Below are 13,705 nucleotides of genomic sequence, written 5' to 3' on the forward strand. Positions count from 1 at the left end.
ACGTGGACACCATCGCACCTCCCTCACCTTGTCAAGTTTAAAGATGAATTTTTATCACAGTATAAAAAGGACTAGGAAATACATTAAGAAATACTGCTTTCCTTTACAAGCGAGAAGGTTAGTAACAGGTTACTAAGAAGGTTAGCTTTTGTCCCAGAGTACATAGTTAATGAACAGGAAACTGAGACCCCCAGCATGGCCATTGACCCCTCCCCCCAAAGCACGTGTTATTGACCTAGATAATATGAGATATATATTATATGCTGGCCAGAGTAGGCATTCCATAAGTGTTTAAAAAGCCAGAATATCAATTCCATGTTAATGTGCACACAGACTTTGCTGACCCATTTATAGTGGCTACTTATACAATCTAATAACTGGGGACCTCGAAGGTCACTTTGGGTTTTTTAAACAGGTGTTAACTTCCTAACCACAGGAATATGTCAGGAGGTAGAATGTGCACAAGTTTAACTTCAAGCCTTTGTTTTGACTTTGGATTTCTAACAGGAAATTCAGAATAAGCAGAAGGTAGGACCAAGTGATGACACCCCTCGAAGGGGCCCAGAGTCTCTTCCCGTGGGACATCATGACATCATCACAGATATTGCCACCTTCCAGACAACTCAGGGCTTCATCGTGACTGCTTCTAGAGACGGGATTGTGAAGGTGTGGAAATAATCCTGCGGACTTGTATAAAATGTTGTAAAAATTATAAATGTACCATAATTCAAGAAAAGGATTTCTGGAGAACATGGTTTTTGAAGTGTCTGGATTACTGTTTTATGGCTAAACAAATCTCAGCCACAGTAGGTAAGGATGACGTAGCACACTTATTCATGTGCATCTCTGAAGAGTTGGCCAGATAGCACAGTCTAGTCTGGGAGTTCTCACTGCATATGGAACAAGTGAGGAATGTAAAAAATGAAGATGAATATGATGTCAGTTTATTTTGTATGGAAAATGATTGTAAGCTATTATATAAACATACTTTTGTTATTATAAATGCTATTCAAACTGCAAGTAAATCTATTCAAGCATTCTGAGAGTTGGGGTGAGTTTGGGGCAACAGTACAGTAGTAAACAGCAGCAGGGGTGAACTATGACTGGGGCTGTGGCCAGGAAGCAGGACAGGACTCTGCTCCTCTCCTACAGTTGTAGTGGACAGCAGCCCTGCGTTGAGTTCCTGTGCATCAGCTCGAGAGCAGTGTGGCCCTGCCTGACCATCATTGTTATAGGCTCTACCAAAATCCCATCAGCTTGCGCTTTCCAATGGAAATTACTTACTTAATGCACAAAAAAGAGAATGCTCCAGTTAAAAACATGCCAGACTTTCTAAGGTCCATAGCTGCTTTTCCAGTCAGATAAAACTTTGGAAGCCTACTCAATTCTCTTCACCTTAAAAAGGGCTTATGGTGTTCAGAATATTCTAATTTGAAATGAGTTTGCTGAGGATAAACGCAGCTGAGTAGATAAATACTGTGCACATTTTCATAACCCTCTTGTTCTATACAGACCTGGTTGGTTCCTGACAGTTGGCATGTCCTGTTTCTGGATGGCTTAGCCTGCAGAGGTGTGAGGAGATGCCAGTCATTCCGAAGGTCAAAGTTGGCAGTGTTGGCTCTGACTGGAGTTGTAGACTTTGGGAGCTTGGCATGGTCACTGCTCAGTTGTACATCTTGTGTGCTAAGACCAGAGAGTCGTGTGGGGGGCGGGGGGCGGGGGGTTGATGTGTAAGTGTCCCATGGTGCATGGGCCTCAGGCATGGATAACGGAGTGTTTGGCAGAGACCTGGCCTCATCCTCCGTCTACTCTCCATCGCTCCCACACGCGTCCCACAAGTCCCCCTCTTTGAAAGAAGTATTTCCCTGAAGTGGTTCTGACGCCGCGATAATGGGCAGCAGACCCACTGCGGTCAGTTATAGGTATTTTGAAGCCAACTGCACCATTGATGCTGACTGTGTTTCTCGACTTAAGTTCAGCCTTACTACATTTAGTCAGCTTAGTTTTTTTCCCATTTCTATTTCTACTTCTTGGAGACAGAAGTCATAAATCTAGGAATTTGAGGTCTTAAAAGTTTTAATTTTGTCTGTACCTGTCTATGTATGGTGCCCTGGGAGTCCAGACGAGGGCATCTGATCTCCTGGAGCAAGAGTTACAGGCAGCTGTGAGCCACCCAGTTGGAGGGCTGGGAACTCAACTCCAGCTCTTGGACTGAACAGCCCCTTAACTGCCAACCCATCTCTAATGCCAGGGGCTGGCTTTTGAAAAAAAAAAAAATGAATGATTTGTAGCAGTCTTCAGACCTTTAATCTGCTAAGGATTAAAAATATGGCCCAAAATGCTAAAATAATTTTAATCACCAAGTAATTTTTAAATGTACTATATATACTTACCAACACAGAAAAAATATACATTTTCAAAGTATCTCCAACAATAAGTATCTGTTCAACCAAAGTTACTTAGAAAAGCCCCTGCTTTTAAAAGCCCTCTTAAATATTGCTCAGCAATTTCCCTTGATGACACAGAATCTTCCTGAACCTCTAAGCACCTTTAGGATACATGAAGCCGACGTGCACCTGAGTACAGACTGGCTGTCACTCCCAGGCCTCGTGCTCCTCAGGAAGTTCTGGGAGCTGAACGCATGCAGTTGCCCGGGAGTGGCGGCACAAAGCGTTCTAAAGGAAAAAGTACTGCCCATGGTTCATGCTTCCAGATTCCCTGAACAGAGGTACTGAAAGAAATCTGAACACACTCTGCTGACCTCTGGTGAAGTAACTACTTCCCACACATCCACACACAGCTTCCTCTCTGAAGACCGACATTCTGCCTGGTGGCGCCATCACTGCTAGCTGGAGAGCCAGCTGTGAACCTAGGTGAGGTTTGAACAGTGGGCCTCAGCATAGTGCCGCTCTGATGTTTAGTTGTTGAAAATACCCTCATCCTAAGAATAAAGGAGTGGGTGGGGATGGAAGACAAAGCCATGATGGAATACTTGAGAGGCTGGACTCTAAGACTTCCTGCTGACTTACTCTAGCCTCTGGCGTTTGTTCAAGTTTCAGGGGTTTTCTTACACCCCAAGCTCAGTGCCTTTTAAGTGCCATTCCGAGCTCTGCCATCCTGCTTGGTGCTGCTCACTGTGGCTCAGATGCTCTCTACCCAGTGGGTAAAGCAACTCAGAGCTCAAATCATGGCACTGTGTATTGTCGGTCTTCCTGTCTGGGGAACAAATGGACTAGTAAAAGTCAATAAATGACCTTAGCAGAGATCCACTGAGACAGCTTGCCAGGAAGTCCCGAACAGAATACCGAGCCCAGGAGTGTGACTGGGGTTCCCGGAGAACTGGTGAGTTTCTCAGAGTTTAGGAAGAGCGAGAGCTGGAGAGAGTCACTCTCTGCTTCTTACCAGACCAGGCAGACAACTCTAGCCTGCCCCAGGCCAGCCAGTCTGCCAAGACAGTGCTGAAATGGAAGTCAGGAAGGTGAGATTTCCAAAACCAGGACATACAAACAGCATCAGTTTCTCCACGACATTAAATGTCTGAGAAAACAGATGAACATTAAAGGGGCAGCTTGGAAAATAGCAGAGGGTTGCAATTTAAAGTTTACATACATACATTGCTAAAAAATCAGTTTCAAAACTAGGTCTCCATTCAACGTTTCAAAACACATCTTTCATTGTTCCATCTCCTAATGGTAATAGTTCCAACTATCATTCTCAGAGTGCTGGGATTGTCTGTCAGGAGTCGTCAAGTAAACCTACAAGATTCACCTTAATACCCGTGAGCGCAGGGGTCGAGGTACCTGATCATCTCCAGCCACGGGCTTGTTCTTCCTCCAGAGCAGCCATGCAGATGCTGGTGTGCAGCCGGTTAAGCACCTCAGAGTTCAGGAGTAGGTTTGGTTCAGAGTCAGACCATGGCTAAATCCCCAAGGCTGTTCGATCACTTCATTTGCCATGTGCAAACGTAGCTTTGGTCACCCCTTTCCCGTGTTTAAAGGTATAGAATCTGCTTCTGGAAAGACTCGAAATAGCATCTCGGCCCCGTCTCAGTGCACTTGAAAGGCGTTTTTTATCTTGAAAGAGCTTTGCTGCCTCTGACGCGTGCTCTTTGAGGATAGCTTTCTGTGGTTCTGAGACATAGCTGCACAGAAGAGAACATTGTGAGGCAAGGCCTCCCGGCTCCCCATTTACCTTTCTTCCTCACTGCACCCCCTCCAGGGTAACTTCAAAAAACCAGTAGAGATTTACATTGGTCTACCGTAGTGCTTCTCTGCCTACCCAATGCTGCAACCCTTTAATACAGTTCCTCTTGCTCTGGTGCCCCAACCAATTCCATTGCTGCTTCACAACTGTAATTTTGCTGCTGTTATGAATCGTAATGTAAATGTTTGATATGCAGGATATCTGATATGTGACCTCAAGGGGGTCACAACCCACAGGTTGAGAACCACTGGCCTATCAGAAACTAACAAACTTAACGTCTTAAAGTACGCAGAAGTGTAATTTCAGCGTCAGAATTTCTTCTTCGTGGAGCACAGTCCGTCTGAATTTCTGCGCGGTTGGGCTTGCTAATTACTGACACTTGGGTTCGGACCGTGCCTCACCTATGAATTTCCCAGTTCCTCTCGCCCTCCCCATCTCTCAGCAGACACTTATCTTCCTCATAACTCTTAGCATGGTCAGAGTCTTCCATGGCTTATAGACAGCTTTGTGACCTGCAGTCCACACTTCTACTACCCAGCGTAAGTTCCAGGGGACAGCTCCACCTCCCATAGTCATCCTCAGTGTTTGTCTAGTGTCGGGCTGCGTGGATGCCACTCTCCCTCCCACCTGCCCAGCTGTACACCCAGATGCCCACCATCTGCCCCGCAGAAGGCAGGTACGTGTGTTATGGACGACCCAGATGGCAATAGAACTGTTTGGGTGGTGCATAACAAGTCCTGGGTTAGGAGTACCCCCAACAAGAAGCAGCTGAAGCCATAGCTGCTGTCCTCAAGTCTCGTTGCCATGGTTCTCATTTGGGTACAGACAAAGAGAATGTATAAAGAGGTGACAGTGGCAGAGCCGCAGCTGTACCCCACCATCTCTAAGTCTAAGGTCAGGGTGAACGCACGCTGAATTAGACTTTTACTTAAGACATTATTGCAAACTCAAAATTCTTAAAATTGTGGTCAGGAGAAGTCAAGAACAGAGCTGTGGAATCCATTCTGGTCTGCTTTACGGCCACCACGCTACCTGTGAGATGTACCCAGCCTCTCACCAACACCAGTGTGCAGAGAATGAGCACAGCGGGAACATACGGGGAAGATGTGAATTTTCCGTTTCTCGAGCGCACGCACACCCTGCCCTCCACTCACCTCACACGCCTTTTCCTTTCGTCTAGAAAGAGGTGGCAGAAACAAAACAACGAAGACCATGCCACCCACAGACTAGCTCTGCCTGAGCTTCAGAACGCAGCTCACAGCGTCCCTCAGTCCTTCCCATCTATGCTTCCGGGGACATACAAAGTTGACCGAGCATCCAGGCGTAGAACAACAGCCATGGCTCAGCATTAGCACCTGCACAGTCTCCTCACACCTGCCCATATCCACACTAAATATTACAAATTGGATTTTCCCAAGTCACAATTATCTCTATGCATTGAACATGATTATTGATCGTGGAAGAGGAATTCTTTTTTTTAAATAGCTCTGAAGAGGAGGATAGTTGGAGACAGGTGCTGTGAAGGGGGGAATGGGGAAATGGGGGGTGAACTTTAACTGTGATAATACGAGGGGGGAAGAAGGAGAGAGAACACTAAAAGAGTTTTGAAACAACATACAGGGACATTTCATAAGTGTACATATATATATGTACATAAACATTTTGTGTGTCAATATTTTAACGGGCTTACAACATGGGGTAATGGTGCTATCCCCAAGAGCTATACCCCATCTAGCAAAAAACACAGTTCCAGGCTTAGGAAGCCCCCCTTCGAGCTGTTGGTCAGGAGAATACAAGTTTCCCTAACAATCTGAGCTATTGCCGATGTTCTTGGTTGCCTATGGAAACTGAAGTTAAGAGCCTGTTGCCGAGATGCCATGCACTTTGGACACGGGACTTGGAGGAATTTGGCTGGAACTGATTTGGAAGCAGCCTTCCTGAAGAGCAGCTCTCAGTAGTAAAAGGTGCTATGCAAGCTGCTGAGAGAGAGGAGCAGTTGTTAGTCCTACCCACTGCCTGTGAGCCACAGTGACTGGGATATCTGAGCAAGATATCCCGGATGGTGCAGTAATGGCCCCCTTTGTTGGATGGCCAACAGCTATCTAACTGAACTTAAGGCCTGCTCAATGGGAGAGAATTCATACCTATTACTGTAGACCAGGCCACCTACCCATGGCTGGAGAGGTCATAGATTCCAGAGGAGAATGTTCTGCTGAAATTTCCTTAAACTAATACAATTTCTAACCTAAATGTTTTATCTTTATGCTGATAGAAGAGCAAGCATATCGCTCAGCCTCACCAAAGAAGCTGCTTTCTGCAGCAGAGACTGCTATAAAGATCCACAATGCTTCAAGTACAGAGAATAAGTCAGCGGGGTACCCAACCCCAGCAGATCCATCTGCAATGCAATCCCTGTACCTCTCAGGGAACATCATGAAAGAGAGGGTGGGGAGATGTTAAGAGCTGGAGGACCAGGGTGCCTGCTCCTACATAGTGTCCCCTAGACATGGCAGTGGAAATGCACCCATGATGTCTCAATGGTGTGCTTGCAGGACCAAGTCCGGCATGCTGACAACAGTTGAATGTCCACATGCATGGGCAAACTACACAAGTTCCCGTCCTTAGGCCGATGACTTCTGAGAGCAGGAGAAACAGCTTCCTCCAGGGACAAGCTCCCACATAGGTTGTCCAATCTTAAGTGATCAACCTTGCACATGTCCATATGGCCAATGTTAAGTGGACCCAGAGGTTGCTTATGTGTGTGTGCATGTGTACATACAGTGTGTTTATTTGTGTAACAAGAAGTCGTGGATTTGGGAGGGAGGATTTGGAAGGAGTTGGAGGCGTGAAGCGCCTCATGTAGATGAAGTACTTGTGAATGACAGACTTAAAATTTCCATGTATTTACATAATGCATTTATCATATTCAGCCACCACTACCCTCCAATTTCCTCTAGTGCCCCATCCCATTTTGTTCAACTTAATGTCCTTTTTTATTAATAATCCTGAGCCCAAATAGTGCCGCATATATGCACATGGGTATGCAGCCATCTCTGCATGGGACCTGTGCACCCCACCATCCAGTGGCCACTTCCCTAAGGAAGAGTGACTCCCTCCCTGTAAGGGATTTCTTTTGAGTCTCAAGTGCACTGTTCTCTCAAAGCTTATTATCTATGTGTATGTCATTCTCCTTCCCCTTGCCCCTCCTTTATTACATCATCTTTCTTGGCTTTGTTAAAGAAACTACAGCTAAAGAGTTTGTTTCCATGCACCCTTGTAGGGCAGCTCACCTGTCTTACTCCGTCTCCAATGCCTTTGACCCCTGAGGGCACCCACACTCATGTGCACATACTCACCACCAGAGATACGTGCATATAATTAAAAATCTTTTAAAAAAATCATTAGATTGGCAATACTTTTAAGCCCGACACTGGTACCTTTTTCTCAAAATGGTCAAACACATTAAAAGCTTTTATGTTGCTTGATTTATATGTGTGTTCCTGCATGTGTATGTGCACCCATGGATATACATGTGGATTTATATGTGTGTTCCTGTGTGTGTATGTGCACCCATGGATGCACATGCGGATTTATATGTGTCCCTGTGTGTGTATGTGCACCCATGGATGCACATATGAATGATTTATATGTGTGTTCCTGCGTGTGTATGTGCACCCATGGATGCACATGTGGAGGTCAGAGGACACCCTCTGGAATTGGTCCCCAGACAGCGTCTACCTTCTGTTTGAGACAAGGTCTCTCACTGACTGGTAGTAAGTGGCCTATGGGCGTCCAGGTCCCGTTGCACCTGTCCCTCATGTGGGTTCTGGAGATTCAAACTCAGACCCTCAGTGTTTATAAGGCTAGTGTTTATGTACTGAGCCCATGCTGTCTCTTCGAGTCTCCTTTTTCTACTGTTATAGATGGGCTTCTGTATTTGCTAAAGCATTTGATAAGGATCACTTGACTACCTAGAGTGTTGTTTCTGTTTTTCCTGTTATGTATTGTTGAAGGGAATTCTTTGCTGATTGGTAACTCCAACCGCAGGCATTCTGGGCAGAAATAAGGATGAAATTATTCCATTTTTCAACTTGAGTCCCAGTAAAGCTTGTAGAAAGTGAGATGTGGCATGTTCTAGATAAAAATGGGGGACAGGGGGACTAACTGTAGGTCTCCGTTCTTTGTGGTCACAGATCCCCATCTGTGCAGATAATCAGGAGGCAGCCGTGCTATACTTCATGACTGGAGGCACCGAGCTGAATGACGCAGATAGGGCTGCTTCTATTTGGAACTCTCTTTTGATGGTAATATTTCGTGCACTTTGGAAGGCAAACTTGTAGCAGATGTGCCGTTCATACGGCAATGGTGGCTGTCCATTTTTACTATCCACCCCTCCAGGCTCTGCTTGCCCCTGTTTGGGAGTCTGGCACAGTATGTAGGTGGCTTTGTGTCTTTTACTATCTTGGAGCAGAGCTAAGTGCTTACACAAAGCGTCCTGCAGTCTCGCCCTCTGGCCATCTGTCTGCATGGTTGCTGGTGGCCCTTCTCCATCTGCTAGGGAACCTCTTCTGCGTGTCTTTCCCCAAAACCTCTGCTGCAGGCTGATCTAACGGTTCCAGTGCGGGTCCTCTCAGGATGGCAGGTCTTCTCCAGTGCAGGTCACCCTCAGGATGGCGGCTATCTCCAGTGTGGGTCACCCTCAGGATGGCGGGTATCTCTAGTGTGGGTCTCTCTCAGGATGGCAGGCATCTCCAGTGCAGGTCCCTCTCAGGATCGCGGGCATCTCCAGTGCGGGTCCCTCTCAGGGCATCCGGCTGGCTGCACCTTGTGCCTCCCAGGCATTCTATCCTCCTCAATCCTGTGTTTCTTTCTGCCTCCCTCCTCTGGAAAGGCCGAGGCAGGGAGCTCCAGAAGCACCTGTGTGACTGCTTTCATCACAATTTTTGGTTATTTAGAGAAGGCCTGAGGAGTTCCAGGTGATTACACCATCAGGGAGTTCACAGACACTGGTATAAATTTCACATCCCAATTCCTTGATGCCCCAGCCACTTGACTATTTTAGATTCAGAAGAGAAGCTGAGCCTCTTACGTATCTAGGACACTGGAGAAGGAGAAATTACCTGTCCAAAAGCCCTGTGGATCCTCTTCTCCCCACTCATCTTGCTCTTCCAACAAAGCAGTTTCTAGAATTGCCTCTTGAGTGTATAGTAGGTTGGCTCTGACACCTGCCTTTGTGGTCTGAGCTGGCTACATATTTGTGAAGCCCAGTGAAGAACAAAAATTCAATCCCGAGTCAAAAGGCAGAATAAAAGCCTTTTCTTCTTCTATGGATGTCCCCTCTCCCTGCCCGTGGCAATTTTTCATTTGTCATTTAACACTGAGCTCTGGCACGAGGAAGCACAACCCTTCTGGTGACCCCATCCCACATCTTGGCCTGCCATCCTCTAGACAGATGGCCAGAAACCGAGCCCCTTTCCTCAGCTATCCTAGCCCCTGGATACACAGTGCCTGAGAATATCACCATGTTCTTGCCAGGAATACCGAGGGGAGAGGAACAAAGACAAATGCAGGATGTCACCAGCTCAAACTGGTTCCCGGTACAGAGTGCCTGGCCACAAGCCTCCGATGAAGAGAGCGGGGAAGAAAGGCCGAGCAAACCAGAAGATGCCACAGTGGCTGGTCCAGGGAAGGCAGCAGTAGGGAGATTTCAAGTGAGCACAGGCTAAGTCCCGAGCGAGGGCTTCCTTCATCTTTCCATCACTTAGAAAACCCCATTTCAAAACTAAGAGCAGTTGCAGAGAACGCCTACATGCACAGACCCCCCAGAATTCCTTGAGGCTGCTTTCACACCTGCCACTCCTTCCTCAGCCCCTTACCCCAGCCATAAGGTTTCCTCCTCCGCACCAAAGTCAGTAGACTCACTCATGACAGTCATAGCCGATCCCTCTTCCTCAGTTCTGGGCACTTGCAGTAGGGGGAGCCCTACTCTTCTTGGATTGACTTCATAGGTTGCTTCAGGCTGGACTTCAGGAAGTATTTGATGCTGGACAGTTCCCCTGGTTCTCTTACTGCTGTAGGGGAGCCTGAGCCTCCAGGCAGGGGTTTCTGGGGATTCTTAGCACCTAGGCTGGGAATGCTTGGTGACCATACAGACCAGAATGCACACACTTCTGGGGAGGCACACTGCCAACAATGTATGTCTAAGTGTGAGTCAGGTGATGGTCTTTGATTATGGCCAGTGGCTAAGTGTATTATTGTGTATTGGCTCACAGTGGCTTACTGCAGAAGTACTGCTATCTATCTGATGGCTCAGTGAGTTAAGACCTTGCTACACAAGCTTGAGGACTGGAATTCAGCTCCCCAACCCATGAAGTGTGCTTAACAGTCTGCCTGTACTTCTATCGTGGCAGGGGATAAAGACAGGGAATCCCTGAGCAAACCTGCTAGCCAGAATTACTAATCATCAAGTTACCTCATGGAGGGAATTTGCCTACACACACACACACACACTCACACACACACACGAAACAGGCTGATCAAGGAAGACATTTGATATCAACCTCGGGCCTCTACACATACGCACATGTACACATATTCATGTATATACACACACACAACACACAAGCAAAGACGCATCTAAGTCAGGTTGCAACCATCATACATGTTATTTTCAGATTCTCTAGCAAGCTTCTCGTAAAGACATTGTTTCCTGCACGCCAGGACGCCCACACGTTTCAATCACTTCAATGTATTGTCCGCACTCAAATTTCCCCTGATGTTCTCCAAATCACTTTTATATGGGCTTTTTTTTTCCTCCCTCTGATCTAGGATTCAATTAAAGTTCACAGATCACAGTTGGCTGCCCTCTCTTTGGTTCTCTCATTCCAGAACTCTCGTCCTTATCCCTTTATTCATGACATAAGACCTATGACCTAACAATTCCACATCCTGGGGTTGCCCAGTGATTTCCTCCTCATTAGGCCTCCTCCCAGGCCAAACATTTCCAGCAAGAACTTCACACAGGTGATGCACTGCATGTCCCACTCCATCACCTCAGAATGTTCATAACACCAGGACCATGGGGACCACCCAGTACCAGCACCCCGGGGACCACCCAGTACCAGCACTACGGGGACCACCCGGAACCAGCACCCCGGGGACCACCCGGTACCAGCACCCATCGACTAATGATTGTTGTATCCTGATAACCAGTCACTTAATTTGTAACTAGCATTATGATTACAAGTTGATGACTTTTTTCTAATCCAACATTCTAGATTTCTAATCTAGTATTATATAAAGAAAAGGTTTTTCTCCATCCTTCTTTTTGAGAATGTGTATAGATTTATAGATTTAAAGCATGCAGTGTGGGGCCAGCAAGATGGCTCAGCAGAGAGAGTACTTGCTGTGCATCCTGATAACTCAAGTTAGATGGCTGGATCCCACGGGGAACACTAGAGATCCAGCTCCCCAGAGTTAGACCGCTGGATCCCATGGGGAACACTAGAGATCCAGCTCCCCAGAGTTAGACTGCTGGATCACAGTGAACACTAGAGAACAGCTCCCCAAAGTTGTCCTCTGACCGCCACACACACACACACACACACACACACACACACCTTGATAATGCACATGCCATGCATACAGTAATGCATTAACTGAGCCACTCAATGCATTCTAATTCATTGCCTTTGTTCTTTCTGGAGTTGCAGCTGTCCAAGATTAGGCCCATGGGAATCATGTCAAACCAACTCACTTAACCTTTTGACACGACACTGTTAGTTTTGTTTTGTTTTTTTTTTTCTTACTATGTTTATGCTTTCTGGAATAACTCTGGAATGTTTCAGGCTGGAATTGGAGTTTCCTCACCAGATCTTGGACATGTCTCAGGCACCAAGAAACCCTGATCCCTGTGAATGCACAATGCTGTTTAGAAACCAAGATCTGGCCACTGGGCACGCTCATTGCCACTGGGATGTCCCACTGAATGTTTCTATAATTGAACTTGTCATTTAAAAGAATAAAAATACTATTTTGTTATTTCCAGATCAACTTGATGGATTTAAAAAACATCTCTTGTGCCGGGCGGTGGTGGCGCACGCCTTTAATCCCAGCACTCGGGAGGCAGAGGCAGATGGATCTCTGTGAGTTCGAGACCAGCCTGGTCTACAAGAGCTAGCTCCAGGACAGGCTCCAAAGCCACAGAGAAACTCTGTCTCGAAAAACCAAAAAAAAAAAAAAAAATCTCTTGCTCCTTGCTCCCTTAAATCATAATATGTAAAACAGATTTCTGTCTGGCTAAAATGGGTGAGGGGGAGGGAGAAAAGGAGGATAAAAATAAAGACTAAGGAGGGGCACAAATCCACCTGTGAAATCACACAAAGCACACGGTACCTTTGAAACTGGTGTGGGCGCAGCTTCGCATCTGGAGGGCTGAGTCTGCTGCACTTGGCTTTGAAGTTGACAGACGGGTACTTGTTCATCCCACCTAGAGAGAGGAAACAGGCCCAGGTAAGGCTGTCACCACGTCTGTCCCCTGCAGTAACACTTCATTTCCCAGTGTCCATCAAGATGGTCACCAGGTGTGAGAAACGTCTCAGGGAAATCCCCAAACTAAGTTTGGAGAGAGAGGTCTCTAGTGAATATATAGGCAAATGCAAACAGCTTTTCATGGAGATGCCTGTCACTCCTAAAGTCGTTTAGCCATTATGAAAGATAGCGTGAGCTAGTCAGTCCGAATAATGCTCTTGTCTCTGATAGGAACTAATTAGAGTATTTTATTTGTTTTTGTGGAGTATGAAAATGCAAGGGGAACTGGGTAGTCCCTTTATGGCCTTTATGTTAGCAACAAACTAAGTGCCTTTGGGTTTAATTCATTGCCTCACTTCATTTGGAAGAGTATTAATTTTTCATAACACTAAAGCATGCCTTAATCCACTTAAAAATGCAAAAGCTATTTTTTACAGGAAAAACATTTTAAAATGTGTTATACATGCCCTGAAGGCATGAAGTAAAAAAAGATTTGTTAAACAAATAATCTTTCTGGAAAAGCCGGGCCCAGTGTCGAGCACTTACAATGCTGGCCCTGGAGAAGCAACCTTATAGGTAGATAGATCCCCAGGACTCACTGGCTAGCCAGCCAGCCTACTTGACAAGTTCCAGGCCACTGAGAAACCCTGTCTCAAAAGTCATGGTAGGCAGTGCCTGAGGAAGACAACTGAGGCTGTCCTCAGGCTCACATGCACGTTCTCTCTCTCCCTCCACTCCTCACTCACACCCCTTCCTGGTGACGCAGGGGTCTTCCAATTAACAGGCATGTCCTGGGCTGTAACAGAGCCTGCCTTCAAAATTGCTATTACAGGAGGGGCAGTGTGTGGTGATATGACCCAATACTGTGCTGTACCTGACCTTTAGGGTATTTTTTGTTTTGTTTTGTTTGTGTCTCCTTGAGGAGGGTCTTTCTGAGTGGCTTGGCCTGGCCTTGGGCTTACAACAATCCTCC

At 46.4% G+C, this 13,705-nt stretch overlaps 2 protein-coding genes across 4 annotated transcripts in view; one reads left to right on the forward strand and one right to left on the reverse strand.

Moving 5' to 3' along the window:
* Nucleotides 1–1,039, forward strand: part of Pik3r4 (phosphoinositide-3-kinase regulatory subunit 4) — a 54,419-nt gene extending 53,380 nt beyond the window's left edge. For all 3 annotated transcript variants that reach the window (XM_038321286.2, XM_038321285.2, XM_038321287.2), the window contains one exon: nucleotides 508–1,039. In XM_038321286.2, the coding sequence (XP_038177214.1) occupies nucleotides 508–678 (171 nt within the window). In that variant the 3' untranslated portion in view covers nucleotides 679–1,039. The remainder of the gene's footprint in view (nucleotides 1–507) is intronic.
* A 1,300-nt stretch (nucleotides 1,040–2,339) lies between these two features.
* Col6a6 (collagen type VI alpha 6 chain) overlaps nucleotides 2,340–13,705 on the reverse strand; it is a 142,031-nt gene continuing 130,665 nt past the window's right edge. The window contains exons 36-37 of the mRNA XM_038321283.1: nucleotides 12,598–12,691; nucleotides 2,340–4,141 (exon numbers count right to left, since the gene is read on the reverse strand). Of these exons, the coding sequence (XP_038177211.1) occupies nucleotides 3,946–4,141; nucleotides 12,598–12,691 (290 nt within the window). The 3' untranslated portion in view covers nucleotides 2,340–3,945. The remainder of the gene's footprint in view (nucleotides 4,142–12,597; nucleotides 12,692–13,705) is intronic.

This window comes from Arvicola amphibius, chromosome 3 (genome assembly GCF_903992535.2).
Source record: "Arvicola amphibius chromosome 3, mArvAmp1.2, whole genome shotgun sequence".
In the NCBI taxonomy this organism is placed as follows: Eukaryota; Metazoa; Chordata; class Mammalia; order Rodentia; family Cricetidae; genus Arvicola; species Arvicola amphibius.